At 52.6% G+C, this 16533-nt stretch overlaps 5 protein-coding genes across 5 annotated transcripts; all 5 read right to left on the reverse strand.

Annotated features, from left to right (window-relative positions):
* Positions 1 to 1261: 1261 nt before the first annotated feature.
* On the reverse strand, positions 1262 to 3917 carry POX_h09552 (uncharacterized protein; the record flags this gene model as incomplete). The annotated part of the gene is made up of 3 exons (XM_050118305.1): positions 1262 to 2860; positions 2987 to 3572; positions 3700 to 3917. The coding sequence occupies 3 exons, from the start codon at positions 3915 to 3917 to the stop codon at positions 1262 to 1264; spliced, it is 2403 nt and encodes an 800-aa protein (XP_049965092.1).
* Positions 3918 to 4426: 509 nt separating this feature from the next.
* On the reverse strand, positions 4427 to 4777 carry POX_h09553 (uncharacterized protein; the record flags this gene model as incomplete). The annotated part of the gene is made up of 1 exon (XM_050118306.1): positions 4427 to 4777. The coding sequence occupies one exon, from the start codon at positions 4775 to 4777 to the stop codon at positions 4427 to 4429; it is 351 nt and encodes a 116-aa protein (XP_049965093.1).
* Positions 4778 to 6325: 1548 nt separating this feature from the next.
* On the reverse strand, positions 6326 to 8631 carry POX_h09555 (uncharacterized protein; the record flags this gene model as incomplete). Its single annotated transcript, XM_050118307.1, has 2 exons — positions 6326 to 7248; positions 7344 to 8631. The coding sequence occupies 2 exons, from the start codon at positions 8629 to 8631 to the stop codon at positions 6326 to 6328; spliced, it is 2211 nt and encodes a 736-aa protein (XP_049965094.1).
* Positions 8632 to 9571: 940 nt separating this feature from the next.
* POX_h09556 (Uracil-DNA glycosylase) lies at positions 9572 to 10981 on the reverse strand (the record flags this gene model as incomplete). Its single annotated transcript, XM_050118308.1, has 3 exons — positions 9572 to 9919; positions 10044 to 10503; positions 10596 to 10981. 3 exons carry the CDS (start codon positions 10979 to 10981, stop codon positions 9572 to 9574), a joined length of 1194 nt encoding a protein of 397 aa, XP_049965095.1.
* A 777-nt stretch (positions 10982 to 11758) lies between these two features.
* Positions 11759 to 13420, reverse strand: POX_h09557 (Protein disulfide-isomerase; the record flags this gene model as incomplete). The annotated part of the gene is made up of 2 exons (XM_050118309.1): positions 11759 to 12944; positions 13035 to 13420. The coding sequence occupies 2 exons, from the start codon at positions 13418 to 13420 to the stop codon at positions 11759 to 11761; spliced, it is 1572 nt and encodes a 523-aa protein (XP_049965096.1).
* Between the last annotated feature and the right edge of the window lie 3113 nt (positions 13421 to 16533).

Genomic DNA, 16533 nt, shown 5'->3' on the forward strand with positions numbered 1-16533 from the left:
CTTGATCACATCTGCTTTGGTAAATCTTAGGCGTCTACTTTGATAAATCTATACGTGTTGGTTGCCAATCTGGTTGGAGGGATACATTCTGAAAGTCACAGACACTGAATTTCTTTTTTTTTCAAAGTCACCCTACAATAAAAATTATTCTAGGATCCTTCTACCGCGTCTTACGTTCTTGACCCATCGGTCCTTGTTCATCATGAGATATACCTATAAATAGGTAGTGTACTGGGACCACCTGGCCTACGGGTATTTGACACGTGATGATAGGATTCTTTTCTCAATCCTGCTGATTCTATTGCTTAGGGGGAAACATTGATTGAAAGCGATGACCCAGATCTTGAGGTTGCCTGGGAATAGGCTGACTCTGACTATGACAGTGATATTTAGTTGTTCGGTGCTTGGGGAAAGAATGACGGAGAGATTCAATACTTTACTTATCAGTCTTGTTGTTGGATTGCAGATCCCGAATCTTGTGGTATGAGAGAGAGTGAGTGTGTATGAGAGAGAGAACAGTAATCACTTGCATGTTGTCTATTCATCATCTCGTAAGCTAGTAGTTACAATGTAGAACAATCATTAATGAAGAGGTTGATCTATTTGAGTGACATGATACTGGCGGTTGTTTTCTCGCAAGTGATGGTCCGCAGTTGACATCCTAGTTTGGCGAAAGAGAGCGAAATAAAACCAAGTGGCGAAGATGCTATGAACTCAAAGGTCGAGTCGTTTTTTTTGGTCATTGCTCTCGTGGGCTGCTCGGCAGTGTTGGAATTGCTCGGGTCTGCTGAAAAGCCTTTTCAAAAGGTAGATAGAGATAGTCGGGATAATTTCTGATGGTTCAGGAGCGCTCTTGCCCGAGAGATGACGGGATATACCCCCTCATTTTGATATGACAGCCTGAATGGTTCAATAGGGGGAAATGATACGTCTTGGAGCTTCGTTTTTTTTTTCTACGAGCGCGCACGGAATGAATAGGTACAGAGTTCAGAATCTCTATAATGATACAGGTTCCATGTGTATAGCTGGAACTACTAATAATCCCCTGTCTTTGACATATATACATAACTAAACACAAAAAGGAGTACCCGATCTGATCCCGAACAATGCCGGCGAGGTGTTTCTCAAAAATGAAGCGTGATCGAGACGAGATGGATACATCTCTCCAAAAGGTTCAGAAGAGATACAACCGTGAATTCTCAAGTCTGCTTCCCCATAAACCTCATCATCCTTTGGATCATCATGTACCAGATCCTCCCTCTTATCCACTCACAGCCGGAAAGACACTCCATCCCCCGGCCGAAGCTGGAGGTGCACTTACAGGCGTCCTGAGTCTCGGTGCGGGCACCGCGGGCAATGCGGTAATGCTCGATCCCGTCTCGGCGTGAGATCCCGCGTCACTTGCCCGCTCCATGCTCATGCTGGCGCTGGCACTCACGCTCCCGCTCACGCTCGACCCTGTACTCGTGCTGACGCTGAGATTGACACTGAGACTCGTGCTCCGACTCATACTTCCCTGATGCCGCGTGCGAGCACGACCCAGCCCACGACGATGACCCGGACGGTGTGTCTGACTCAGATTTGGCGTCTGACTATTCTCCGAAAAACTCTTCTCTAGCTCTTCATCAATGGCAATGGACAAGACGTGAATCCGTGGCGACGCCGAGGGTCTCCGCTTGAACGAAAAGGTGTTGAGTTGCGGCTCGGGTAGTTGCGTCCAAGATAATGATCCGTCATGGTCCGCTGCTGCCGCCGGAGTTGTTTCTGTCTTTCTTGGCGTGTTCGTGGTGGTGGTCGTCGTCGTTGGTGCTGGGGCGGTCGTCGCTGCGGGTCTAGATTTGGACCTCGATCTCGATCTGAACCCGGAAAGGGAACTGGATCGATGCTTGGTTTTGCAGGGTTTGGTCGTCGCGGGCGCGCTCGCGCTCGCGTTGGTGGTGACATCTGTCTGTGCGGTCTGTGGCCTCTGACCCGGTGCCCGGGCCTCGGAGGCTGAAGGCGACTTGGCCCGAAAGACGCTACTGGGCCATTGCTTGGTCTTTGCCAGGGATGCTCCACAGCAATTTGCCGTCTTGGCGATATTGTCCCAGGCTTCAACGACACGGTCCGTTTTGAGAAAGTGGGAGATTTGGTCTTTCATGTTTTCGACATTGGCCACAGGTTCCCCGTCGTGGCGAAGGGGCTCTTGTAAAGGGGGTTGTGCGTGGCCGGCGGTTTGTTGCTGGCGCAGTGGCGACGGTGATGCCATCGCCGGTGCCGATGTCGCAGCGACAGATGCTGACCGCGCGGGACGAATGGATTGCTGGGTGCGTGGTCGACTGGGCATCCATCGTGATTTTGGCCGGTCAAAAGAGGTGCTTGGTGGTTGATGAATTGTCTGGAGACCGGGTGCGGTCGAGGGTCGGTGGTCCAGGTTGATGGTGGCGTTGGTGCTCGTATTCGCAGCGACATTGGAGGGTGGGTCGTCGAAAGTTCGCTTGGAGAGAAATGGCCGAGAAAAGGAAAATGCTCTGGACAGTCGCGAGGCGGACCGCGACGGTGGACGTGGTCCACCCGTGCTACTGCTGACATCGCCAGCCAAGGCAGTGCACGACCTGGCGCGATTGAGAACCTGGGGGGTCGTGCTGTGTGCTCGGGATGGGTAGGACCCGGGGGAGTTGATCTGGCCGGGATGGACGCTGAATCGATCATCCCACCTCGAGGCCGGTCGAGCATCCAGCTCTGTGAGCGGGTCAACCGGGAGCGGCTTGTCGGATGATTTTCGTCCAGGAGTGCCCGGCCCGGAGCCTCTGGAGAAGAGTTTTCGACGAACAGACTTGGATCGCGTAGACATGCTCCCGTTGGCATTGATCCTTGAGCGCTGCACGATGACACCCAGTCAGCGCATGCACGTTGAGTTTGGCTTTCCACGAAGGGCCGAAGCGTTTTCCTCTTCTCTTCCTTTGGAGGAGGATCCCCCTCTTTTTGACGCAAGACGACTACTTACCAACTCCTTTCGGCTGGCCACTCCCACCCGGCGTTGCATTTCCATAATCGTAAAGGCAAGCTGACCGAGAGCCTGCTGCAGGGCCTGTCCCTGTCGATGAAGCTTGGCAAGGGTCCCAATCCAGCCGTCCATGTTTTCCAGCATGGTGCGAGCGAAGGTCCGCAGATTGTCCGCTTCAAAACAGCCGTCATTGGTGATCTCTTGGAGATAATGTGAGAAGATCGCCACCGCTTCTTTCCCCTTGTGCAGGTCCTTGAGCGCATCGATGATGGCCAGGGTGAATCGCTCGACGGCGTGTTCAATCTGGTCATTGTAGGAGATCAGTGCGAGTCGAAAGTGTCGGTCATCCAGCATTTCATCGAAGACGGCCAGATTGCCGAGTGGCAGACTCAGGTACTGAATCCGCGTGCGCACGTCCAGGTGGATGATCAAAAAGTCCTCGGTCGTCCGTTGGAGGAAACCATCCATCTCGTCCACGTGCCCCTGGAGAATGCGCATGACCGTGACGGGAGACTTGGCTTGTTGTCTGGCCAGTAAATGTACGCCAAAGACCATCTGGGAGACCAGCTTCCAGAGGGGATGGTACCTGTGGCCGGGAGCACGATTAGTCTGCAAGCTTCACAAAGCCCCCCCCACGGCCCGGGGTTGAGGTTGAGAATATGGGTGATGGATGCCGGAGACACCGGTGGGCAGGAGATGCTGGTGGGGCTCACTTTTCCGAGGCTCGTTGGCGCCATTTCCTTCCACAGAGTCGTTCATATTCATCATTTTCGAGCAGATCCCGCCGGCGGGTTTGCGCATCCACCTGTACAATCCACTGTGCGGCGACGTCGGGGCTCACCTCGGCGATGGACTCTTCGAATGGGCCTTGCAGCTGCGGAATGGGGTGACTTGGCGGAGGGGTCGCCGGGACCCTGACGCCCGTCGCCATGGACCTTTGTGGGGATGGAATATAATCTTCTATCGGTTGCTTGCGAGAGATGATGGCGATTTGCTTCTTTTGTTCTTTGGAGAGGGGGGTTGGGGTTGGGCCAGCGAGCCGTGTTTCGTATCGTCGCCGACCACCGTCTAGTTGCCGTGAGGACTCCAACCGCCCATGATGGGTAATAATTAGTCTATGATGACGGCCCGAGGGGTACAAGAGTCCAATTGGAAGAGTGAGAGAATGGGAGAGAAGAGCCCAACTCTCAGCGAGGGCGACGCCGATACAAGGAGAGAGAGAGAGAGTGTGTGTGTGTGTGTGAGAGAGAGAGAGAGAGAGAGAGAGGACAAGTGAGAGAGTGAGGATGTTTGAACCAAGCGGGGGCCAAGTGGGTATAGATAGTCCACGCAATGATGTAGAGTGTCAATGCAGGGCGGCAGACGTGGAGCCCGACAACTCAAATGAGATGCTCAGAATGGGTTGAAACGTGTGTGAGAGGCCCGTTGAGTCATTCCCGATCAGGACGCCCGAATGGCTGGAACAAGGACCACCGAGCGCGTGGCAGTGTACTGGGCCCAGAACCAGATGTGCTGATGATGGTTGATATGATGGCTGGACGAGGCGACATCCCACCCTTTCGGACGTCCAGCCCTTTTGGGGGCAGTGAGCAGATGGAGAGAATCTCCCTTGAGAGAGGGCAGGAGAGGAGGCTTGACGGTGGTCCGTCGTTTAATGTTGGACTCACGGGACGGGAGGTAAGATTGGAGATCACTTTGTGTCTCAGCACCGTCGGTGGCCCCCCCCCCCCAGTGGGAGACGGTGGATCCGATGAAATTGTCAGAGAAGATTCGAAGCGGAGTGTCAATCATTCGAAATCCAGAACGAATCTCAAGGCCTTTGGGTGTCTCTTGCGCGTCTCGATTCCCTCTGGGGGGAAAAAAGTGGAGTCTCGGGAAATTAAAAAAATCGCCAGCCCAGTCCAGTCAGGTACCCGTTACCACGATACCGTACCTGGTAACAAGAAGACCGTCAAAACACGTCAAACAGACTCGATTGCAGTACTCTGGAGTCTGGACATTCTTGACATGGAGCAGGACGGTATAGCTTAGTACGGAGTACCGTCAAAGTGCAAAGAGGGAATCACCAAGAATACTACTACGTAGTATCATAGACGTCTAGAGCTCTATGGAGCGAGGTGAGATTATTACAGGCATAGAACATAAGAACAGCACTCAACCCTCGTCCAAGGCGGATGTAGCCGAGATACTAGGGAGAACAAAGTAGTCAGCATCAAAGCAGTCAAGCAAGAGCCAAGCCCATTCACAGACCTTCAATTTGGCGGCATGGCTCAGGTAGGTGAGGAAAGGGTTTCCCACGCGAGATCGATCGTCCAGATGTCACCCTTGACAACGGTCTGGTAGACATGCAAAGCCTCCTTGCCCCACACAATATGAAGACCGAATCGATCCCATTGACATCACCGTACAGCTTGTGGGGAGGGTATACCAAAAAGAGAAAGAAAAAGAAAAAGACCGTGGTGGGAAAATGGTTCATGACTGTAGTTCCGCTGCTGGAATCTGCGTGGTCTGCAAGGGGGGATGAAAGAGAGAGAGAGAGAGAGGTTGAGTGGCTGGAGACAAATCAACCATCAGATCGAGGATCGAGGGATCAACCCTTTGGGGTGTGATGGCGGGAAGAGAAAAGGGATGTCGGGAAGGGAATCATGTACTAGTGGGTGGATACTCGAGATTGCCTGGCGAGGACAGTGTTCATTTACTAAGGTAATAGTGTACTAATGTGCTATTGTGAGGACGGTAAATAGTGCTAGGACATACTCCTGAGTTCTCGGGGCGATCTCTCATCGAGGTCCACTCGAGTCAGTCCAGATCAATGCTTGGTCAGGTCTAGACCCGGATCGTTGATTGTCTCGAATATTCACTCACTCTCTCTCTCTCTCTCTCTCTCTCTCTCTCTCTCTCTCTCTCTCTCTCTCTCTCTCTCTCTCTCTCTGACCATCACTTTAATATCATTCACGAGTCTGAATTGTATTCAATCATTCGGTCATTCAGTCATTCAGTCATAAAGAAAATATACCCCCCCCCTCCAGATTGGTCCACCAGCCCGTGTACACCGGTACATCACGATTCCACTCGCACCTCAACATCCACAATCCATCGCCACCCAAAAGAAAGGACAGAGGTCAAAAAGAGCAACGGCAAAAATTAAACACACACACACACGACAATATACATCTATCCATGCATATATACCTCACTCTCCCAATCCCAGCTCCCCTTCGGCAAACAGAGGGTCCCAGAAATTCGTCGGCAGCGAGAGATCCAAAAACTCGCCAAAGAGAAGATCGATATCCGTCAAGTGGTGCTGGTGATCTTCGTCGCCGTCCCCGTCCCGATGAGCTACCGGAGAAAAACGGTGCTCGTCCAAGTGGCGGTCCGAGTAGCAGCAGCAGCAGCAGCAGTAGTAGTAATAGTAGCAACAGACGCCGATGCTGGCGCCGGTACCAGAGCATCTCTCACATTTGGCGGATACCCAGTCTTGTACGTCCCATGAGAGTCAGTCCCAACGCTGGGAGACTTGAATCTGCAATCGTCATGCCTCTCGCCCACAAGATTGTCCCCGTCGACTGGTCGAGATAGCGTTTCACTTCCAATAGAGAGGCTACCACTACCACGATCCTCATCCTGATCCCCATCTCCCCCCATCTCAATCTGCATCAACGCCTTCCGGCCCAGCCTCGCCATCGCCTCGGCCGCATACCACTCTGCACTCAGACTCTCCAGCAGAGCACAACTTGCGGCGAGACTCGCTTTGGCTCGGTCCAGATGCGTGATGAGTCTGCTCGAGCGCATTTCTCGGTATGAGACTCCCAGGGCGAGAGAGAGGGCGTAGGGGATGATGGGGAGGGCAGGCAGGGAGACGGTGCGGGTGAGTGGAAGAAAAAGCGGACCATCACGTTGGGTATCTTGATGTACGTCATCATGGGCGGATTCCGAGGTGAGGAGGAGGGAATGAATACGTAGAGCGGAAAGACCCTGTCGGAGAGAAGAGTGTTTGGTGTGGTCGAGAGGTTCCCGAGGGGAGTAGCGCCGGGAGAGAATGGCGACGGAGTGATAGTAGAGTTCGAGGAGACCTGAATTTCTCTCGAAGAAGAGGGAACGGAGGGTTAAAATGGAGTCTTGGGGAAGTAGGATGATGTATTTCACGACCACGACGGGGTGGGGTAAGCGGGGCCAGACGCAAGGGGGAGGAGAGAAAAAGGACAGAAACGAGGTCAACTCAACCGGGGGAATCGCTGCAAAAAGGGAATAAGGTTTCGAGACTGACAGAGAGTAGAATAATTTAGATCGCGCCCTGGAACCGTCTCGCCGACGAGATCCTCAAACGCAGGGAAGCCATCTTCCCATCCACTCGTACCCTCCGCCGAGGGTCGATAGAATCTGATCACCGTGGCGAGAACCTCGGAGATGCGAAACCACACACGAAACGGCTCAAGATGGCCGTGATCGGGGTTGGACTTTGATGATAGAGTTCGAGGTCGCGTCGGACCTGTTTGCCCTTCATTCATCCCATTTTCCATCCCCACGTCCATCACATTCCCCATCTTCGATCTCTCGTGCCCCCACGGCCGCTCCAGTCCAATATCCCGATCCGCCAGAATGATCGGCCTTCCTCCCAAACAGGCATGCATCTTATCCAGGGTCCACAGTCCCCAGAACAGCAACGACAAGGCATCATGCGGATCTCGGCTGGTCCCTGGCCGTGCCAGGTGTAACCCTACGGTTTGAGCCTGGTGGATCGCTTCGCAGAGATGCAGGGATGCGGCTTCAGCGCCTTCATACCCTTCGCAATGCAGGGACAGGAGGGCAAGGATGCGGATGCGCGTGTACCGGTCGGGCTCGAGACCGGCATGCATGGCGGATACGAGGCCGTGGTAGATTTCGGTGCAGAAAGATCGTGAGGGAAGGGGGTTACGACTGCGGCTGCGGCTGCCGGTGGTGTTGGTGTTGGAAGGATTTGTGAGATGAAGATGAGGTTTGACCGCAGGGTCTTTGGCCGCAACGAGACAGATGGCTCGTTCAAGGAGTGGGGAGAAGCGTCGTTGTGGGTTGGCAGCGGCCGCGGGAGTCACAGTGGTATCAAGAGCCTGCGCCGGTCTCGTGGATGGATCAAGTAGCGGAATGATGGGATTGATTTTGGCAAAATACAGTGTCGTCAGTGGCTCGACTGTGGACCAAGGAAGACGATTGCAGGCTTGCATGGCTGATTCATACTGCTGGAAAAGCCGTCTTTCAGCGATACTGTGAGCGGAAGAAAAGGCTTCATCGGGAGCTTCAGATGGGCGGCGGCGGTGATGATGTTGGCCATGGTAGTGACTGTTGGAGATTGTCTTTTCATGTGAGGAAAAAGACCTCGACGCAGCATCTACACGATCCGCCGAATGAATCCAAAGACCAATTCGATCGCGTAGAGGAGTCGCGGAGGATTCATGCAGTCGCTCACGAATGACTGCTTCGGGATTGAGATCACCCACGAACCGCTCCGTTTGCGCTGCTGATGCTGCGCCGAGAACAGGCTCTGTAGAAGTAGTCCTCCTCGCCGTAGGACTATCGGGGACCGAGTCCGAGATCAACCGAAAGCCATCAGACCTCTCGCTGGTGACCATCTTCACCATGTCGAATCCAAGCCTGACGATTCGACACATTCGACTCTTGAACCCGGGTCCTCTTCCGAGATGGCTCCTCCGACTCCGGCTCAGAGCCTGGCAACAGGTGCCGACATCGTTTCTGCAAACACAATGAGTTTTCTGACCGATAAATACTTTCAGACCACACCAGGCTAACCCAATTCAAAAAAAAAGGAAAGAGAAAGAGAAAGACGGAGAAAACGACATCTCACCTTTCGACGCTGACAATCCGCACACGCCTTTGCTGCCCGCACCCGATTCCTCGACTGGGGCGTATCTGCCAACCATGTGAGTTGCATTCCATGAAGAATAAAGAATCTCCCTGGGGTCTGATAGAGTCAATGTAAGTTGCAGTGTAATAAATTCTTGTATCCAAGAGGAGGCCGGCAGTTAAATAAATAAGTACCAGTGCGTACTGCGTAAAGAGTCAGCTCAGCTCAGCTCAGGTAGCACTACCATCGTCACGAGTGAAGATTGAAAGAAGGTCACATCCACTTGGAGGCTGAGGGATGGGTTTTCTCGGCTCAGGTGTGGAGCCTTGTTCGACAGGTCCACGTGGTGTGGAGGATGCGGATGTGGATGGGGGAGCTTGTGTGTAGGTTAGTAGCTACCTCTGACTACTAGCTACTATTGTCATTTGATCCGTGCAGTAGGACGGGAGTAGTAGGGATAATATACAGAGTATGTTCTATGTTCAGTTGAATAGTGGGTTGCAGACCAATTAAAAACTACCTCTGTAGGTCCTAGCGCACATATATGCTACCTAGACATTTCTACTCGTTTACTCGTCTGTCATTGACTAGTCTACTCCAGGTATAGGCCTATTGAACCTGTGAATGACAAAATGGTACTCGTGCCCAACTCAAACAAAAATAGATGGTCCCCTTTACCGGGAGACAAATATAATGAATCCCATTTATAGGAACGATATTTCCCGCCTATACGTGTCCCACTCAAATCAAGCCACCTTTTTCGTATTCTCTCCCACTTCTTCGAGGATTTCTTTCTTTTCCGCTTCCACCAGAGCTTCCAGCGCATCCTCATCGTCAAATTCATCCTCGACGGCTTCTTTGGTTGCGGTCGTCTCTCTCCCCGTTTGATCCTTTTGATCAACGTTGGATGCATTCAGTGCATCTGTCAAGGGTGCGGTATTCTCCTTGTTAGCGCCCGTTGAAGAAGTGGAAGAGGGCGCGGGCGGAGGAACTGCAGCTTTGGAGACGGGGGTCAAGCTCCAGTCGATGATTCCATCTTCACCGTATCGCTCAGCGAGCCAGTCATTGCATTTCTTGAAGTGGCCATTGTCAAACTGGGTCAAATATTAGTATGAGTGATTTGGTAAATTTCCCAAGAAAAAGATAGGGAATAAAATAGAGGGCAGGGGGTTCAAAAAAAAAGGTCAAGGACGGAAAGAACAAGGACATCCAACTTACAAATCCTCCATGCGCACTCAATGGACTCGGATGCACCGATTGCAAAACACAATGCTTCGACTTGTTCACCTTGGCGACTCTCTGCCCGGCCGGTTTCCCCCACGCCAGAAATACAACTCCGTTGCTTCGCACCCGTGCCACCAGATCAATGGCCTTTTGGGTGAATCGCTCCCATCCCTTTCCAGCGTGGCTGTTCGCCTGGTGCGCGCGCACGGTCAGACACGTGTTGAGCATGAGAACACCGCGCTCGGCCCAGGGCGTCAGAAGACCGCCGTTGTTGGGCGGGGCCACAAAGTCAGGATAGTTCTTTTTAATGCCCTTGTAGATGTTGACGAGGGAGGGAGGGGCGCGGGTGGGCGGGCGGACAGAAAAGCAGAGGCCGTGGGCTTGATTATCGTTGTGGTAGGGATCTTGGCCGAGGATGACGGCTTTGACGGTGTGAAGAGGAGTATGGCGAGACCTGATGAGGAAGAGGATGAGTGGGTAGTCTTGGTCGGAAGGAAAAGATTCACGAAAGGAAACTGGGGAGAGAAGGAAGAAAAGAAGACTCACCAAGAATACACATCCTCCTCGGGTGGAAAGACCTTGACCTTGTTCTCCTTCTCCTTCTTCAAAAACCGCTTCAAGTTCAAGAATTCCGTCGTCACCACTTCATCCTTGAGATGCGCCAGCCAACTCTCGTGTAAAGTGTCAATCTCCAACTGCAGCAATTCTTTCTGCTCGGGAGTCAAGGATTGAACCCATTTCTCTTTGTCAAAAGTGCTGGACCGGGACGACGAGCCTGCTGCGGCGGGTGTGCTGCCGGTGCCGTTGGCCGACGAGGGCTTGGGCTTGGGGACGCCAAAGAATGCAGTGATGCTGCCGCCTTTGGGTTTCTTGGACTCGGATGAGGGGGTCGTGAGGTGGTCCGCGTTGCGCTTGATGGCGGGGCTGACCATGGTGAATGTAAAGGGACGTCGCGTGCACGTGGAGAGAGTCGCTGCTGGTGCCGGTGAGAGAGGAGTGGGAGATTGGAATCGTAGTCTTGGTAGAGCTCGAGATCGTAGTAAAAGTTGGACGGGGACGAGTAGAAGCATGCAATGGTGGTATACCGTGCCAGTAGATTTAGAAAAGAAAAAAAACCGAAAATTAATGCAAGAGCAGTGAAGTTGCAAGAAGATCTCTTTTTCTAGTGCACACGAGTGTGAAGAAGCGCGTTGAGAATCGAGGAGAGACTGTCGTAGCAGCAGAGCACTGAGGGTCCAATCGATCGACGCGTTTGCGCGAGAGCCGGACGCGTGTCGGGGATAAGATAAGCGGGTGGTGCAGAGGCCCGAATGAAGTTAGATCGATCCGATCGAGGCTGCGGAATCCAAATGGGAGAGATCACATTTTATTTGCAAAAGAAGACATGAGGTCAATTCAAATCAACAGGCAGTCCACTGTAAGACTTGGATAAGAATCAAATGATGAACAAACACCCACGAGGGTGGAAATGACTTGGGACAATATGTCCCAGAGCTTCATCAAGGACGCATCTGGCCCTTGACATGGCAGCGGCAGACCTCTGGACTCTCTCTCTCTCTAGCCTCTACGGTCTACATGACCAGATCGACATCACAATCGTTGGTCGATTCCAATCTTACAAGCGAGAAAAAAAGATAAATGGGAAAATAAAAATTCAATCGAGACAGATTTCCTACACTTTTTGTTTCAAAGAGGAAAACGGGTCTCATTTACAGCTCATCGTGAACATCCATGTCCTCGACAGCCGCGGGAGTCTCGGCGGCCTCAGTGGCGGTGGCCGAGGGAGCGGCAGTGACATCGCCACCCTCGGACGCCTTCTTACCACCGGCGAGACCGTCAGCCTGGTACTTGCCGTTCTCCTTGATGAACTTGACCAGGTCCTCGACGGTGCGGTCACCGGCGTACTCAACAGCCTCCTCCTTCTTGCCAGCAGGGAAGAGCTTGATGGTGGGGAAGCCGGTGATGGAGTCGGGGACATCGTTGGCGGTGGCGTCCACCTTGGCCACAACGACCTTGTCCTTGAGCTCGTCGTTGTTGACGTACAGGGCAGCGAGCTCCTCATACTTGGGGGCCAGAGCCTTGCAGTGACCGCACCAGGGGGCGTAGAACTCGACGAGAACGTCCTTGTCGTTGTCCATGACCACCTCCTCGTAGTTCTTGCCCACGATGATGGTGACGGAGCCGTCCTTGCCCTCGGGGATGGGCTCTGACTTGATGCTGGGGTCAACCTTGCCGGCCAGGACGTCCTTGATGAACTTGCCAATCTCCTTGGCATCGATCTTCTTGGTCTGGTCGTAGGGGTACTTGGCGTTCTTGTCGGTCTCCTGGATGGCAAAGGCGGGGAACTTCTCGGGCTCGAGGTTCAGGTTGCCGGCGTGGGCACCGAAAGCCTTGGCGTCGAGAGTCACAATGTTGATCTCCCCGCGGTGCTTCTCCGCAATGGGGCGGAACTCCTCGGCGTACTTCTCACGCTCCTCGGCGGTCTCGGCGAAGATGTAGGCAAGGGGGATACCGGCGGCCATGTACTTAGAGTAGGTCTCGGGGCCGAGCTCGCCAACGAGGGGAGTGCTGGCGATGGTGACCCAGGAGAGGATGGACTCGAGATCCTGCTTGCCATCGTAGACGGCCTTCTTCTCGTCAAAGTCCTTGTAGAGAACGATGGAGGGCTGCTTGACACCCTCAGCCTTGGCCAAGGCGGCGTCGTTGGAGGCACCGAAGAGGTAGTTGTCGCGCTGAGACTCGGCAAAGGTGGTGAAGCTCTTGTTGGTGGCCTTGTCATCGGCACCGAGGTAACCAACGATGACAATCTTGTCCATGGTCTTGAAGTCCTCCAGGGTCTCCTCGGTCAACATGGAGATGGCGGGCATCGACTGCTTGGTCATGTAAGAGACGATCCTAGATGATCCGTGTTAGTGGGTCAAGGTTCTCAGGCCCCGAAGAGCTCTCCCCCCCTCTCCCAGTGGAGGGAGATACAGGGAAACATACGAGTCAGTCTGGCGGGCACCAGAGTAGGGCTTGTGGGAGTCGGGGCCACGGAAGACCTTGAGGGTTGGGTAACCGTCGACCTCGTAGGTGCGGCAAAGCTCCTCCTCGGCGGTACAATCGATCTTAGCCAGGGGGATGTTCTTGCTCTTCAGCTCGGTGGCGGCCTCCTCGTACTTGGGGGCGAGGGCCTTGCAGTGACCGCACCAGGGGGCGTAGAATTCAGCGAGAACCAGCTCGTGCTCCTTGACAAAGTCATTGAAGTTCTCAGCGGTCAAGACGTGGACGTTGGAGTCCGCCGCGGCCTCGGCGGCGGCGGCAGGCTCTGAGGCCGAAACGGCCGCTGAGGCGCCCAAAAGGCTGAGCAGAAGGGGTGTGAAGGATCGCATTATGACGATTGTTGTATGTAACAAAAAGAAGCCGCAATCACCTGTATGCACGCAATGGAAGGGATGAGAATTAGCTTCTGTTGATCAATCTTCTGTTTTTCTCTCTCTCTCCCTCTCCCGTCTTCGCTCGAACAAAAGACCGGTCACCAGAGAGCTGTCTCTTTGGGAGCCAGATCAACCGGGGATGCAGAGTAGAAAATGACAGGAGCGAGAACGAGAGAGATGAATGGCAACAGAACTTACCCGAACGGCTAGTAGTATACAAAAAGAGCGGATGAAGAAGAGGAGAAAGAACTGAGGAGTGAAGGGGAGGGGGATTGTATTTATTTATTAATAACACTCCGCTTCGGGGCCAGGCGTGTGTCGTAGAGGACAGTTTGTTCTTTGCGGGCGGTACACCCAGTGGAGGGCGGAGAGTGGAGACGACGAGTTCACGACTCCACAGGAGCAAATCCGAGTGGAGCCGCTTGGCTCCTCATGAGTAACTCTACAGCTGCTGATTCGTCTGTGCTCTTGTGCCAGTGGCACAATTGGTAGAATTGTAACCGCGGGACCGCCCAGTATGCAGGGTGGCCCTGGGAGGCAGTAAGGGGATGGACAAACTAGCAGACATGTACGGTGTCTACTCTTACGACCCAGCATCCACACTGAGACTGACTGAGGTACGAGCAACTCTTGACGACTCAACATGGAACAGTCGTGGGGAGGTTGAGATTGGCGGGCTTTCTGCAATCAATCAGTGCACGTGATGTCAGATATGGGGGCGACCCATCACTTGATGATGAGGGAGTGAAAGTGGTTCTGCAATTTTGTCCATCGGTACTGGACGATCTCGTGGATCTCGTGAGGGGAATATCGTCGTACTTGTGAGAGCTCTCCCAAATTCTTCAGCGGGTCAGTCACCGCCTGGCACGATCACGACTCTTGTGCTGTAGTACGACTAATCCTACTACTACGAGTATCAGTCTCTCTCTCTGCTCTCTAGTCTCTACAAGTTAGTAAGTACTGTCATGTGGAGTACAGTATTATTATAGTACCTCAGCTTGGTCGACTTGGCCACAGCCCCCCGAATTCCCTTGTAGATTGTACGACTACTAGTCCGTGGGGGGAACATCCTCTGAAGAAAGACTCCCATTACGGCTCGGCACTCAGGAACCACCCAGTGGATTGGAGCGTCGGAAAAAAAAGGTTCTGGCGACAAAGCTCATCGAGGTACTTCCTGCCTTCTATCCGATTGTTAGTAGCTGTCCATTTCTCGGGATCCCTCATGGCTGAGAAAATCTGGTCTACGTGTCTGCCTTCTGCAGAAAAGAGAAATCGTGTTCTTTTCTACTAGCGCCCACGGGTACCCCCTCGACTTGGCCCAACACGGCGTAGCGTGATGAATTCTTAAATCGAGGGGGAGGAGGGAATGGGGTCCGACAGGAAAGATGAAACGGCCCCTGGGCTCGGATGCTGAGAAACTCCGGGGAAACAGGCTTAAAGGGAAACGGTCTCGGCAGCCGAGGTGGGGGAGAGAGTCGGTCGTGAGTCTACCATCGCCTATCAAGTCGACGCTGGCTCGGCGCGTCTTCCGTGCTCAACGTGGCTGTGGTATTCATATAGTCACATGACTCTCTCTCGTCAAGGAGGCCGTGGAGGAATGGTATTGGGGATACACTCGGCCCAGAATAACGAATAAAGAAAAGAAGAATGGTGGAATTAGAGATATTAGTACAATATACTTCATCACTGCTATATCACTTGGGCTAGTTTTTGCGATATTTTAAACTGGAAATCCATCTCGTGAGAGTTTGACAGAAGGTCGATGATTATATAGATACTAAACCAGGAAGAGATCTCTGACGCGATGGCAGACAACATTGAGTAACAGAGGTTTCAGTCTAACATGAATCTTCACCTCTTCCTCTGCTTATGTGTTCTTTTCCACAGCAGTACCATGCCGCTGTACTCGGGTAGTGTTTCGAGTATTGTACGGGTACTGTACTATGCGCTTATATAGTGATGTCCAGATGGACATCTACAGTTTAACCCTAGCTCTCCAAGAGGGATCAACCGACCGCTTTACGCATCAGAAGCATGCAGACCCTCTCTACCCTCAGTTTCCATTCTCATTGGGATGAATTCAATCTTTTAGATTCGCATCTCCTTGCCTTCTTTCTCTCGACCCTCTCTTGCTTTACGCCTTGTGCACGGAAGAGAGACTCCATTTCTTGGATATAGTTGATCTCTGCGAAATGGTCGTATTTTTTTCATGTTAAAAAAAGAAGACCTACAAAATTTCTACCCAAGAAGTGTACGGTAGACGAGAAATAACATAAGAAATTGCAGGTGCGTCTGCAAATGAGATGAGTGAACCCTGTGGTACAAGACACTGATCTCCTCCTTTCACTAATTTCGTCCTCGATCAAGGCACCAGAACGAGGGCTCTGACCCCTTACCCAGATTCCTCCCAAGTCTTCGTCTTTGACCGCCCATGACTCTCGCAACTGCTGACCGTCCCAATCCTGGTGCTATTTGCGCTTGTAAAAAGTGGCAAAAGGTGGCTAAAGGCGATAATTGCGCCACCATCGAGAAGCATTACAGCGTCAGCGCGGCCCACTTCAATAAGTGGAACCCGAAGGTGGGAAAGAGCTGCTCAACTCTTTGGCTGGGATATTTTGTGTGCATCGGCGTGTAAGCTTGGGGTCAAGCATCGTCCTGAGCATGTGTCACAATGAAGGTGGTGGGAAATCCGACAAGAAAAGGGTCTCTTGGAATTACCCCTGAAGCTTAAAAAGACATGTAGGAGAGAATACCTCCTTGCTCTATAAGAGAATCTCTCAAGAACCATAATGTTTGAATCTTGTTTGGCCTATACACAAGGTGGTCTGCAGGGGAGGAATTTGAGGAGGTGAGAATCGAAGAGAGACTTAGGGCTGCTTTAAATAGAGCAGTCATGATCGCATGCGTCACTTCCATATCACAGTATTCTTTAGCAGAACAGCTATACGGAAAGCACTATCACATTAATAATCCAGCAGCTTCATCGCCCAAGGATTTCTCGACTTCTCACCGTCAGGTCGGTACCAATGCCAGATTTTTCATGGCTTGCTCAATTGGGGAGAATATCA

Source organism: Penicillium oxalicum, chromosome VIII (genome assembly GCF_001723175.1).
Source record: "Penicillium oxalicum strain HP7-1 chromosome VIII, whole genome shotgun sequence".
In the NCBI taxonomy this organism is placed as follows: Eukaryota; Fungi; Ascomycota; class Eurotiomycetes; order Eurotiales; family Aspergillaceae; genus Penicillium; species Penicillium oxalicum.